The sequence below is a fragment of the Salvelinus sp. IW2-2015 genome, linkage group LG36 (genome assembly GCF_002910315.2).
Source record: "Salvelinus sp. IW2-2015 linkage group LG36, ASM291031v2, whole genome shotgun sequence".
Taxonomy (NCBI): domain Eukaryota; kingdom Metazoa; phylum Chordata; class Actinopteri; order Salmoniformes; family Salmonidae; genus Salvelinus; species Salvelinus sp. IW2-2015.
Genome location: NC_036875.1, coordinates 14,648,251 through 14,662,987, shown reverse-complemented (window position 1 = coordinate 14,662,987; position 14,737 = coordinate 14,648,251). Strand labels below are relative to the sequence as shown.

Here is a 14,737-nt window from a genome sequence, read left to right as displayed (position 1 = left end):
CGGAGGAGCTACTAACTTTACAATTTGCAAATGTGAAGTTTTGATTTGTGCCTTGAGATATCTATAGCTCTCCCAAAGCCCGTCTAGAATAGGAGTACAAAACCAGTGGAAAGGTTTCTGCAAACACATCGGGAAAGCCTGAGAAACAATCCCGTTGTATTACATAGACTTTAGTACTGCCTTAATCTCAAAGCATTTACTAACAAGGTAAAAGTACAGTAGGTGGTCTGGAAGCAGAATGCCTTCGTCCTTAGGGGTAGTAAACCTTTCTCAAAGCAAGTCTATACAATCCCTCTCTGTATTATAAAGATAACCCACCTCCATCACTGTGGCTTTCTCTGTAGTCAGATGCAATATGGAAACGCCCACCATACTAACCATCTCTTTCGAACCAAGAACCAATCTTACAGTCCTCTATAATGGCCAGTTTACACCTACACTCCACCTACACACAGGTTTGAAATTCAAGTAGAAGAAGGAAACTGTAGATCCGATCTAGTGCAATACATGGAGAGGCAAAGTAGACAGTGAACAGTGCATGTAGAGAGATGCTGGTGCCTAGGAGAATTTCAACATTTCATTAAGTACTAGTGTTGTTTCGTTAGATGCAAACAGATCTGAATAAGCAATTTACAGTTTGAACGTACTGGAATAAACAGGGCAAGCCTTTTTGTACAGAACCAGCAGGCATTTAATTAATGGGCATTTGGGGCTTGCATACTAAATAAGTGAGAGGGAAGGCTGCCACTACAGCCTAAGGCTGGATAACTTCAGAGGGACCTGCTAACAGAAGGGGGAGTCAGACCACTGGGCTAGTGGTCACTCAACCATGGGATTAAAAAGCTTTTAATCCATGTTCCAAAATCATTCTCACCATACAAGGGAAAATAAAAGAAACATGTAGGTGGCTATGTTGATATTTCCATGGAATAAAATCAAGTCATGTTACGCGCTCTTTTCTGAAAATGCCACTAACAATGAAAGCATTTCAGTGTTCTCTTGCGGAAAAACATAATGAGCAGGTCTAAAAGGTTTTCTGTGTACTGGGTTAGATGCAAAACGGACTGTCACTACCGCTTATTCTATTAATGTCTGGATGTAATGGCAAACATGCAATCAAATGCAGGGAATGCCTGCCAGTGTGGCTCGCACTACTAATGTGTTAGAGGCAACAACAAGCCTTTTCCAACAGACCACCTCATGTATTCAAGGCATATTCCAGAAAGTGCAAAAGCTTGATTAGTAAGCCCCCATGTATCAAATAAAATCGTTACTAGTTACAAGTGTCTACATTGTATTACATTGAGGTATGCAGGTGCCTGTGAAAGAAAAAAATAACCTTTTGAGCTTGCGTTCTTGCGGTTTCACACAGCTGCAGTCAGAACCCTGCCAGCCTGTCCTTGTTTTGATGGACGATGATGAAAGCGCAGGTGGATGCGAGAAAGCCTGGCACTCTCCCGCCCTGGGATGTAGTGGGCTGAGTTGGACTCTGTGTCTATGGTTTCCCATTAGCAAGGGAGTGGAGGTTTGCAGTCTGGCTGCTGGGCACAGCGGGTCAGTGCTCACAAAGGCCTGTTTGTTCCCTGGCCTGAAGGGCTCCCTGGGTAAGCATGGCTCCAGAGGGGAGACAAACACACTGGGGCTGCTGCTCCTCCAACACATTTGTCTCTTCCACCCTCTACAGGGGTACATTTCTCTTCTAGGGATGGCGAAAGGAAACACGTTTTTTAGAATGTGGCCCGGGGATACCATAACTTCTATTGTTCTGGGCAATGAAATTCTCTCAGTGTAAATTGTTTTTTTGGCTTTGCTTTGTGGTGATTGAGATTTTTTCTTGGCTTTGTGAGTTTTTCCCTCTTTTCTGGTTGTCTGTAGATTCAGAATGTTTTCCTTAGTGTTGTTTCTTTAACCATGATATATCCACACTGTGCAAAAATGGTGACCTAGTGGCCTTCATTATACGCTATCTTCTTAATTGACCTTCAATTACATAAATGACATATATAGAGTGTCTGACTTAGTTGAACTGAAGTTCATACTTCACTGAGATCCAATGGGGTCAATATGATAAATAAATTATTTTATGCTACCTCTTATATTCACACGCACTGTCAGGCTGTCATTTCTAAGAGACAAAATAAATGGCAGCCTAGTCTACTCTTGCTCTTACTGCTGTCAGGTCATAGATACAATACAGCGCTGCAATCTACAGTCCAAGTATAACTCCATTATTGAGAGGACTTTAAATTGGGAGCTATGTGACACACAGCGGGTTGATTTAGTTTAATGACCATGACAGTGACAGCGCAGTGATGGAAATTGGACTCCCCCCTGCAAATTTACATCACTTCAGGGTACTTGGGGCTCTTTTGGCGGTTGCACTTCAGAGCACGAGCCATCAGGAGGTCCTGGATATGTCATGCTTGTCACCTTCCTTTAAGTGCATCTGCAGACGTGGGAGGGGGATTAATATTATATAGCCTACGGAGGCAAACGTACTGTCTTATCAGTACTGCAGATGTGATAAGCACCTCGACCCCATGAATAACCAGGAAAGATCTCTGCATCAACACAAGCATCTCTTTGTGTTTCGCCTTCACACTGCTACATGCTTTCAATGGTGCTTCACAGACAAAACGGGTGCAATTTCACATTTGTTGTAAGTTGACGAGCAGGGATAATTCCATGTGAAATCAACTCGATCTCAGCGTGACCCTTTTCAATTATTTAGGAAATTGCAATATGGCTTTAGATATGGTGGTCTGATTTCCTTTGATTTGTAGAGGGGGGGGGGGGGGGGATTTACACATATACTCCAATCTAGGTTTTGGTGGGAAATGGGTTGGCAGGACATTGTGATCATGTTATGTGGCTACTTAACCTCCCTCCACACCTGTCTTTTACTGAAATGTTCTAACAGTTTCCCTGACACTCATTTCACATTAGTTCACATCAACGAAGATGTGATTAGTACTGTAATTAGTTTCAGCGGAAACTTACACCATACAGTCATAGAAACTGTACATTATCTTTATTAAGCATTTATAATGATCACTGTATACATTTCCAAACATTCCATCAAAGACAGTATAGTGCAAAAAGCATTGGTAGGCTAATATGTTTACTGAAAAGATATGTTGAAAAGAAAAGACAGAAACTAGGTATGTATATTTCCTAAATCAAAAGCTACTGCTGTGCTTCATTTGTTTTGGCCTTTTTGTTTTTTTCAAGTGTTGCCTGCAGAGAAGGCGTACGTGCTGTATATGCTAAATGTTGCCACGAGGGTCCAGGTGGAAATTTGTCTTAGCTGGCATTTTCCGACTAAATCATGCGGCTGAGGTCCCTGTTTCATCCTAACAAGCATAGCTCGCCTGCTGCTATCAGGTATTTACAACCAAATTGAAAAGTTACAAAATAAATATCTGCATAGAAATTATAATATTGCTCACAGAACATGACCTTTCAGACGTTTGGTGTATTTGGTATAATTGGTATATTTGGCTTGAGAAAATGGGTGTCCTACTTACACAATACCTAATATGCGGGCCACCCACCAGCGGCAAGGCAGAATCACTCGACAAGCTACCTGACAGCCTCTGTAGTTGTAGGGCCAAGGCCAGTGGCCGCCCAACGGTTCGCAAATCCTCTGACAGTGGGTGTAGCTGCGTCGGCACTCTGAGCAGCAGATCCCCTGGTGGTCTAGCATTGGGTCAAAGGTCATGGTGCCCTCCTCTCCCTCCTGATTGCGCTGTGGAGTGGGAGGTAAATTATTCATGTTTCTGTTCAATGTTGTCAAATAAAATTCATATGCAGTACATAATTTCTTTTCAGTTTTCCAACTGTCCTCTTTTAGGCAAAGCCTACGGTTCTAACAAGCTGAATCAACGTGCAGTGGCTAAGGGGGTAATGATTTTCACTTCAGTTTGTGAAGTGCAGGGCCATAAACATGGGGTGTAAGTTATCACCTACTACTAGTGACCTTAGATTGTAGCTGTTCATCTAACACCTACCCACCCATGGCACTTCATTCCAACTAATCTAGTGAGCATTGAGTGTGGGTTTGCACAGATCCCCCCACTGTAGAACTCATTGTCAAGGATGTTATGACATGTTTTGCCCTAACACAGACTTGGAAGCTCACCATTCAGTGAAGTATCTTACAAAGGAAACCTGGGGTGCTAAAATAAAATCAAAGCTTGAAGAAAACAACTCCTCTTAAAAGAGTACAGAATTCTCAGTACTCACATGGTAGGGGTTTTCTGGGTTGTAGGCAGAGCCGGTGGCTGCTGAGCCCGTGGCCTCCGCCTCCTCCTCTGTGGCTCTCTTGGAGGTGCTATTCTCTGCACGGCTCACTGTGTTCCTCTCCTCAGCAGCTGCCTCAAACTCCTCCATGTCAAACTGACGCTTGGCTCTCTGGGTGTCTCTCTTTCTCCTCACTCCATCTGTTCCATGAAGCCACAGGAGGCATAGGTATTGGGTCAATAACCACTAGACACACCACAAATGTCCTCCGAGCAAAATTCTACATATACTCGGTCTCTCTCAGTTGTGCTGAATAATTTAATTAGTTAGTGATATCAAGGATTCCTTGCATATTTCAAGATCATTCTTTTTTAATGTAAGACAATAGGGGACTCTTGTTTAAGTCTCCAAATAATGTACATCCTGAGAATGTTCAGGTTGTCTTGCTAACTTTTGAAAGACAAATCGGAATGGTAAAGGCATGTAAATAACGTTTACAGATGAAGGGCCACTGACTGGTCTGTGTTTATTATTGGGTAGACGACCAGGACAGTTCTACTGTAAATCTCCTGTCTTCTACTGTACATCTCCTGTCTTGTGGTTTACAGTCTATCACTTCTCATTCTATAACAACTATATCTCTTTTGCAATCTATAATCTCGTTCTAGAACAGCCAACACCTATTCTACGCTTAACTTTGTGTTTCTCATTCTATCACCAAGCCATGTGATAAGCAAGAGCCATGACAGAGGAACCTTTAGGATAGGTGGGGTGGAGCCAGAAGATGGGCAGGTCTCCACAGAGGTCCAGGATCTTGGTGCTGAGGAAGCTGCTGTCCTTCAGGGGCTGGTCAGCAGCCACCCACATCAGAGACTCTTCATCAAACTTCACTGGCATGATCTCATCTTCCTGACAGGGTGAAAGACACCTCATGAGGCCATTATTAAAACGATATGTCCACAGGCTTATCACCATTTATAATACATTTTACATCTATGTCATTCCATAAAAAATGTATGTAAACAAATGAATTTGTTTATGTAAAGCTGTAATGAATCATTGACATATGCTTGAGTAATATAAATGAAAATCTAGAACAGAAGGGGGTGTCTATATTTTCACATAAAGTTAGTGTAATATGGTCAGTTATAGCATTATGGCTAGTTATGTTTAGTATATACACTCTTAGAAAAAAAGGTTTCCAAAATTATTATTCTTACGCTGTCCCCATAGGAGAACCTTTTTTGGTTCCAGAGAGAACCTTTTCCAGTTCCACATAGAACCCTTTTGGGTTCCATGTAGAACCGTCTGTGGAAAGGGTCCTACATGGAACCCAAAAGGGTTCTACCTGGAACCAAAAAGGGTTCTTCAAAGGGTTCTCCTATGGGGACATTCGGAGAACCCTTTTAGGTTCTAGATAGCTCCTTTTTTTCTAAGAGTGTAGCTTACTGTACCAGGTCAAACATCAATGACTCCTTGTTGAGCGTCTCCACCTCTGGAAGGTTGGCCTTGATTTGCGATTTAATATAACACTTCTCCCCTCCAGAGAACCGGATTCCTGTAATTCCCTGAAGCAGGAGTCAGGGAGATGGGATATTTACACTCACATCTTTGCTACTTTCCTAAGCACATGCCAACTCTCCGTTGAACTACTTTGGAGAGAAAATATGTACAACTCACAATGTGAAAGTCATGAATCTCCAACGCCTCGTCATTTCCACTCCCAGTTCGAAACCTTTCCAGATTATTATCGGAATCGATTTCCATGGAACCCTCCTCCACCTTTCCATTGATGCTCATACTGTAGTGTACATTGTACACCTAATGATATTATAAAATTGAAAGTTACAATGATATTCAAGGTCATGCATAATACATACAGTAAACACTCATAATAATTATTGAAATATTTAACTTGCCAGCTATGAGCTACAAGTGCTCAATAGAATGTTATAAAGCTCTATGTGTAGTACCCAGACCTACAATTATTACAGCCAGAGATAGGCCAGCAGGCTTTCTAACAATATTCTTTACTGCAAAATCCTACCATGACACAATGCTTCAAAATACCTCCCCTCCTTGTATTCTCATGTGCAACACTTAAAAGACTGCATGATGTGTAGTCCAATCACACAGCTGATTTGAATATAATGTCTCAGAGGAGGGCAGCAGGGCCTTGACTTGGATCTATCCTGAGATGTTTGCCCTACAGGTGAGCCCATTATAACACAAATAAATATTGAAGTATCTCTAATGAGACAGTCACCACCACCAAGCCTTAGTTACATGCCCAAAATATTCACATGAAAGCTATGTGATTCTAATGTGAAATTGGAAAGGTTGATATAGAAATAATGACATTATTTAACAGACATTTAATAAGATTTCGACCAGCAAATCCAAATGCCATTTTCAATGCCCGTCATCCACTGGTAATATAGTAGATGGTTTTTTATGATGAATTATTGACTATGTGCAGAGATTTGTTTACCAAAATAACATATTTTTCATTAAAAGAATGTGACATGGTAGCAGACTACACAGCCTACATTTCTCGTTCCCAGGCTTACAGGTAGACCATCTCCCACAAGTTCAAGGTAGATTTACCTGTCTCATCTGCATTAAGTTACATCATATAATGACCCATATGGAATCAAATGAACGATAAATTAAGGCTTACATTTCTGTCACTGGCTTTCCAGAGGTAGAAAGCTCCAATGGATCCGCAAAGCATCAGCACTGCCCCGGCAATGAGAGCCGCAGCCCCAAATCTCAAGAGACGACCAACAGCAACGGGGGTCTTCGTGGCCGACGTACTGTATGCCTTTAGAAAGGTCAGAATGCTAAGTGAGCAACAATGCACACAGTCAATGTCAAAGCATAGCGCCACGAGGAAGCCGTATTTAATTTGCAATTCAAACTTTGTACACTAAAGACAATATAATAGGCTAGGCCTACTGCTCCCAGGAAAATGCATTTGAATTATTGAATTTAGGCTACTTACAGGTGGTAGGCATTGTTCAAAGTCCTCTGCAATTGGGACTTTCTCCGAAGTCTCTCCCATGATGGCTCGCGTCTGTATGGTGATGGCGCGCGTCTGTATGGCCACCGGTGTGGATTCTTTTGGTCGAAATGTCCAGTTTCAGTACTTCAGTGTGAATGACGTGCCACTGACGGAGGGCACGAGGAATTCAGGTGGTCGCCAAAATGGAATTTAGCATGTTTTTTTAAAGACTGATTTTAGTCCATTTATACCATTATGCCATTTATTTACACTCCATAGTTCCATGTTGGAGGTTGGTGAAAATGGTGCATGTATAAAATAGCTAGGCTGTAGGCTATTACACTAGTTTCATATTTTATTTGTTAAGGTTGGAATGTACATTTTAATTTGTTTTCTGCACTAATTCATTTCTCAATGAGAAACGTGGATTATTTTACTGTTACAGGTGTTCATGGAATAGATTCACAAGAAGTTCAGGATCACTGGTGAACTTTACCACAGCTTCTGCCAAGAGGTAACCTTTGTGGCACAGGAGGTAATAACTTTGATTTGTTACAACCAGATAGCTGGTTCAAGCAGCCCTAGCTGGCCTCTCATCATTACATTGTAGTTAAATGATTGGGGCTACCCCGATGCTGTCAGAGATTGGTCTTCTTTTGGCCTTCTAATCAGACATGGCTTATTGTGATTCAGAAGAATGTGTCAGTCTCCAAAATCGTAGATTGGAAGTTCATGTGATTAGATGACTGGCCAGTCCCTATGGCCATCCTGCTCCCTCAGAGGTGATAACTAGAGCCATCATCTCCTTGTCTGTGTGCTCCTAATCATGACTAAGTGAGAAAGTGGACCTGAGACCTCGAGGGATTTGGATGTGAACGGCCACAGTTGCTTAGAAACAGGTAGAGGCTGGCTCACACAATCTCTTACAGGACGATTGGTAAGCCAATAGCCAATCAGAGAGGTGAAGTGATTTTGACTGTCCCATTAGCAATGCATAATGGGTATGCAAATGTGATGTAGTCTTGTACATGATTTACTTGCTTGAAACACTATTTGGCCTATGTCACTGTTTCAAGTATGATCCTGTGCTGAGCGTATGCATTAGCCCTCAAGGGTAACTTTAGGGAAGCACTGAGCTGGCTAATTGAGGTTATTCTGTGTGCTTTATAAATATTTTCTGATGAGGATAGGCTACACAATGCCTCTGAGACGTATAAGGCAAGGTGCAATACCATGCAGCAGGCATGTCATGTTGGTAATTTAGCTTTTCATGTAGCCACCTCTGTTGAAATCCTGCCTTATCTATTTTGGATGAAGTTAAGCAACATAGTATAGTTATAAATAATCAGTAAATGTTTCTAAAATGTTGCTATCAGGTATGCTATTGCCTTTTGTGCTAGGCTATATGAGCAAAGTTCCCGCTCAATAAAAAAAGTATGTACGGAACCACACTGTATTTTTAAGTTGTGTTTTTTCACATACAGAACAATCATTTGATTTTGAATATTTATTTCTGCAACGTAGTGACAAAATCTACTACAAACATGGTCATATTTGATACTGATTGTTTTCCACTTGACCAAGGGCCTGTTTAGCCAAAAGGTCCAATGGTCATGCCCCTTAAATATTAAAATGTCAAACATGCTCTTCAAAGTTCATAATAAAATTGTAGTTTACATTGAATCATTATGAAAAATATATTCTTAATGTACAAAATCTTGCATATTACACATAATACAATAAACAGTCATACAGCATATAAGGAGACTGAAGACATAAACACTTACTTTAACACTAACATTGAAACAATAGGCTATACAGTATATAAAGATGCATAATACTCATTAGATGAGTCGTTCCACAAAATTTGTGTCTTTTGCGTCCCTTTGATATTTTAAGTAGAAATTGTGGAGATATGTCAATTTTAAAAGCCTGTTATATTAAATGAAGTGCACTTTAATTTAGACCACATGGAAAATCAAATAAAGCATTTTGACATGTCCCTCTAAGCATCCTCTGTGTCTTCTAGTAAAACTTTAACCCACTTAACCCCAACATTGCTCCAAGTTTTCACCATCATTGTAAAGCCCTAGTTATTTTGTTGCTTATACAAAGTCATTTCTGAAGATTATTATTTATTTCATGTGAATAGGGATTTATTTTAAGATTAAAAAAGGTCAACCCTGTTACGTGAACTGAACTCTCGTTTTAATATGGTGAAACTATTCCTTTCCCAAATTGTTTATTTTTTTAAGTATATTGAACATTTAATTGTCAGCTGAAAGTGTAAAAGCATGTGAGCTGGTTTTAATCTTTTTGGCCCCTTTCTGGTGTTTTGTGGTGGAAAAGTGAGTGGGTCGAGCATAACACGTCAAACCTGTTACCCATAGATAGACAGGCTAGCCATTTTTTTATAATTACATTTTTTTTGTGAAGCTTGCATTCAATTGCCCCTCCTGTTGCACACAACAAGCATCCATTCCCCATCACAAGGGGATTTATAGCTAATTTAAGATGAAATCGGCAGCCATTTTACAGTCAACCCTGTTAATTTATTTGGCACTTAATAGGCACTTACTGTAGTCTTTTTTATCATTCAACCTCTTGAGATGGGTAAATGTGTTTTTTTATTAAGTTCAACATGTGCTCTTTATGACAGAATGTAAGAATAAGGTGAAATCAAACGTTTTTTTGCATCAAGTTCCACAACTCAAAAGGCACCTAATTGGTGGAACGACCCAGATGAGCTTTGATTATTGTTCATTGTCCAGATCTTTTAGGACTGTCCATACTCTGGGAGGGATATCTCATCAGTCTCTAGTATCCTGGCTGGTGTTGGTGGACAAACCAGAATATAATCCAATTCTTGGTGCTGGACTTTTTCATAAACACTTTGCAGACCATTGATTTTGGGTAGGTGAGCCTGTTGGTAGTAGGCGTCTCTTTGCAGAGTGTTTCGCGGCAGAGAGGCTGTCTTGGAGAAGGTTGAGAGGTGTGGTCCATGGGAGAGGCTGGTATTGGCTCTAGTGGCAGAGGGGCTCCAGCATCGGTCTGAGTGGCCTAGGATTTTACACTCACTGGTGCAGGCCCAGAGACCTGTGGAAACAACACACCAGCCAAAACAGTTAGACCTTGATGAACCATGCTGCAAATGTTGGGGTATTATAGCCTTCATTTTATGATACACCATTATCATTTAATATCTTGCCATAAAGACCTTGAGAACATCACAGAGAATAATGCCTTTCATGGATTTTTTAATAATGTGTCATCATTGTGACATATCATTGTGTCTGAAATCACATTAACATCCTGTGATTGATTAGTAGTCCTTACTGTTTATCGGTGGGGAGTCTTTTTTGTGGCCATCTCCACTGATGTCAGAGTCGCTGTCGTTAAAGTCACTGTCTCCTTTCCCACTGTCCTTTCCACTGAACTGAGGATCTCTCGCGGAGATGGTTGTGAATGAATTACCCTTCCATATGGTTATGGGTCTGAGGGTTTCTTTCCTATAGCCAGGCAGTGTCGAATAACCCTGTGAAGAAGCAAACACAATACACACACACATATTAGTTAAGATGGAAAAACCAACAACAAAACAATTGACAGCAATTCCATACAGCGAGCCACAATTACATACCTCCAATTTACCCTCCATTATTCTGTTGTCAAAGACACACTCTTTTTCTTGTCTTCCATCGTCAGGTGCTGTTTTTATTGTGTTGCTTGAGGCCAACGGTGCTTTCTCAGGAAAAGGGTGCACATCAAACACATTGCTTTTGTGGTTGGTGATCAATGAATCAATTTGTCTGCTCTCCCCCTTCTCCACATGTGGCATGTCTTCATTTTCACTGTATCCCGCCTCTCTCTTCTCCTGTTTGCGTCGACTGCAGGTGGTAGTGATTAAGATGATGGCTAGCAAGAGGAGGGAGCAGCTCCCTGATAGGACTATGATAATGGCTATGTCCCATTCAAAGACCTCCACACTGTCGTTTTGGACCATAGCAGGAACACTGGGAGGAGTGCCTTCGATGAGAGTGAGGTGTATAGTGGCTGTGGAGGTCAGAGAAGGTGTCCCATTGTCATTGACAGCCACTAGGACTCTCAATGTTTCAGACAGATCATAGTTCAGCTCATGAGTCACATGTAACTTCCCAGTAACCTTATTGATAGAGAAACCGAAGTGTCCCCCCTCAGTGATTTTGTAGGACATCTGCGCGTTAATGCCTTCTTCAGCATCCGTGGCCTTTATCTGGGTGACAACATAACCTGCAGGTGCGTCTTTGGGCAGGAAAATCTCAGCTGATCCCTTATTAAGGATGGGCTCTATGATAGACGGAGCGTTGTCATTCTGATCCAATATTTTTAGAATGATGATGGCACTGCTCTGAAGCTGGGGTGACCCCTCATCGCTTGCCTGGATGTGTACCTCCAGATGTTTCATGACTTCATAGTTGAAGCTTCTCAGTGCATATATTGAACCAGAGATTGCATTTATAGATACAAACGTGTTGACAGGTGATCCCATTATAACACTGTCTAAAAGTCTGTATGTAATTTTGCCATTAGTTCCCAAGTCTGCATCTCTGGCTTCAACCGTGGTTATATATGCCCCTGGTGCATTATTTTCCACCACAGAAACTTCATAGATAGGCTTAGTAAAGTGTGGGGCGTTGTCATTCTCGTCGCTTAGCCTGATGGTGTATTGTGTGATTTTTCTCAATGGAGGTGACCCAAAATCTTCAGCCATCACTGTTAAATTGTACTCACTAATCTTCTCTCTGTCTAGGAATGCTGCGGTGACAATCATGTAGCTGTCCTCATAAGCCTGTTGAAGTTTGAAATGATCGTGCCCATATAAAGTGCAGTGGACCTGGCTATTGACGCCCGAGTCCCTGTCCGAGGTGCTGATCAGCGCCACTAGGCTGTCCTTGTCTGCTGTCTCGCTGATATATGCGATGCCTGTTGAGATGGAGGTCATTGGCGTAATACTGATTTCTGGGGCATTGTCATTAACGTCTTTGATATGAATTATTATTTTACAGACGGCGGGGGTCGGGTTAGATCCTAGATCAGTCGCCTGCACGTCTAATTCATATGTTTTCTTGGTCTCAAAATCCACTGGGTTCTTAAGCCTCACTCGCCCGGATTTACTGTCCACTTCGAAAAGTTCTCTGATTTCTGCAGAAACCTGTTTTCCGAACCCATAGCCCACCTCTCCATTTAAACCCTCATCTGGATCAACTGCATTTAAGTCCAATAAAACGAATCCAACCTGTGCGTTCTCGGGCAAAGTTACCGAGAAATTATTCTGGTCAAAAACAGGACGGTTGTCATTAAAGTCTGTCACTTTAATTGTTATTTTCGTTGAACCCGACCTATAAGGGTTTCCTCCGTCTGTGGCAATAAGCTCCACCGCATAAGATGACTGAGTCTCTCTGTCTAGCTCTTTCATTAGCACCAACTCCGCATATTTAACCCCATCTGCTCTCAAAAGCACATCAATTGAAAAATGACTGTTGACAGAAATTTGATAGCTTTGGATGTAGTTTGAACCGACATCTGCGTCCTCGGCTGGGTCCAAATGAATACAGAACCCCACATCGGCATTTTCAGAGATCTCAACTGTAGATTCCTTGTTTGGAAACTCCGGAGAGTTATCATTGATGTCTTTTACCTCCACCTCGACATGGATCAATTTGTACCTCTCTTTTGAAAAACTGACAACATCAAAAGTGATGAGACACTGTAAAGTGTGCCTACAGATTCTCTCTCTGTCAATCCTCTCCCCAACAGAAAGCTCCCCGTCGCTTTCTCTCACCCGGATAAAAGAATCGTTGAATTGTTTCATCATCCTGAAATTAGTATTGGAGCCAAAAGAGGGACTCAAGGACATGTCCTTGGCCAGGTTACCGATCACTGTTCCTGGACTTCCCTCCTCATTGGTCTGGTATTTCAGAGGATTTCCCTCAGACTCAGCCAGTGAAAAAAATAACATTTGTAATCCAAAAAACCACCCATGCCAACCTGTTAAAATGCCACACATCATGTTCAAGGCCGCGATGGGTTTGTTTGTTAACAGAGCCAAGCCGTTTCACTTTCACTCAACAGATTTGATCACTTCACCTGGTGAAAATGCCTGCCGTCTACAGCAACAACAGCATCTTCTCTGAACTGTGCTGAAAGTCCGTTGTTCATTGCGCGCTGCAGCCAGTCAAGCAGGCGCGCTTGTTGCCTGCCGCCTTCCACACAGCTCCAAATCCTGCAGTGGCGAGGAGGTTTATACAGCTCCGCATGCTAATGAGACGAAGTGTGACCAATCCTCCGCTTTAGAATTAAAAATAGCCCTCATGAAAGACCTCTAAGCCTGTTTTCAATGTACATAGAGCTAAAGCAGCAAAATAAAAAGGATATGCTCTGCTTGGAGTCAAGTTTCATGCATTGGTTTGTATCATCTCATTGCAACTGTCTTTGGTTGATATTGTGTTTGTTGTTATATGTTTATTACGATACAATTGCATTGCTAATGATTTCTGTTGTTGTTGTCATCTATTGTACACGTTCCTCTAATAGGTTTTGTAGTTTTTTTTAAAAAAATAAAAAAATAAATAAAGGTTAAATAAAAGTAGACCAGAGATGAATATTGGCTTTGGGGTATTCAGCTAAACTGTGGGTCAACTATGGGTGTGTGAGAAGGAAGATATGTGGAAGTTATAGGTCAGGATGGATCAGTTTACATGGGCCAGGTTATGAGTGTGTGTGTGTGTGTGTAACAGTATAACTTTACTACGTCCCCTCGCCCCGACCTCGGGCGCGAACCAGGGACCCTCTGCACACATCAACAACTGACACCCACGAAGCGTCGTTACCCATCGCTCCACAACAGCCGCGGCCCTTGCAGAGCAAGAGGCAACACTACTTCTAGGTTTCAGAGCAAGTGACGTAACTGATTGAAACGCTATTAGCGCGTACCCGCTAACTAGCTAGCCATTTCACATCCGTTACACTCACCCCCCTTTCAACCTCCTCCTTTTCCGCAGCAACCAGTGATCCGGGTCAACAGCATCAATGTAACAGTATAACTTTAAACCGTCCCCTCGCCCCGACACGGGCGCGAACCAGGGACCCTCTGCACACATCAACAACGGTCGCCCACGAAGCGTCGTTACCCATCGCCTCACAAAAGCCACGGCCCTTGCAGAGCAAGGGGCAACACTACTTCTAGGTTTCAGAGCAAGTGACGTAACTGATTGAAACGCTATTAGCGCGTACCCGCTAACTAGCTAGCCATTTCACATCCGTTACATGTGTGTGTGACTATCTAAACAATACAAAGCAATAAAGTAACATACTGCATGCTTGTTTTGTGCTGTATGGTAACCTGATGAATTACATCCATCTTATGGCACCAGTACTGTACTGCTGACTTGCAACTTGTATCTCTTGTAGATAGCAAATGATACACAGCAAGAACAAAGGGTGAAAACAAAA

The 14,737-nt window shown here is 41.9% G+C and overlaps 2 protein-coding genes across 2 annotated transcripts; both read right to left on the bottom strand.

Annotated features, from left to right (window-relative positions):
• Positions 1-3,016: 3,016 nt before the first annotated feature.
• cnmd (chondromodulin) lies at positions 3,017-7,361 on the bottom strand. The gene is made up of 7 exons (XM_023980739.2): positions 7,247-7,361; positions 6,923-7,066; positions 5,923-6,063; positions 5,697-5,810; positions 4,998-5,151; positions 4,246-4,442; positions 3,017-3,748 (listed from the first exon to the last, which is right to left on the bottom strand). The coding sequence occupies exons 1-7, from the start codon at positions 7,304-7,306 to the stop codon at positions 3,524-3,526; spliced, it is 1,035 nt and encodes a 344-aa protein (XP_023836507.1). The 5' UTR covers positions 7,307-7,361; the 3' UTR covers positions 3,017-3,523.
• Positions 7,362-8,738: 1,377 nt separating this feature from the next.
• LOC111959311 (protocadherin-8-like) lies at positions 8,739-13,487 on the bottom strand. Its single transcript, XM_023980793.2, has 3 exons — positions 10,887-13,487; positions 10,583-10,781; positions 8,739-10,342 (listed from the first exon to the last, which is right to left on the bottom strand). Exons 1-3 carry the CDS (start codon positions 13,293-13,295, stop codon positions 10,023-10,025), a joined length of 2,928 nt encoding a protein of 975 aa, XP_023836561.1. The 5' UTR covers positions 13,296-13,487; the 3' UTR covers positions 8,739-10,022.
• Between the last annotated feature and the right edge of the window lie 1,250 nt (positions 13,488-14,737).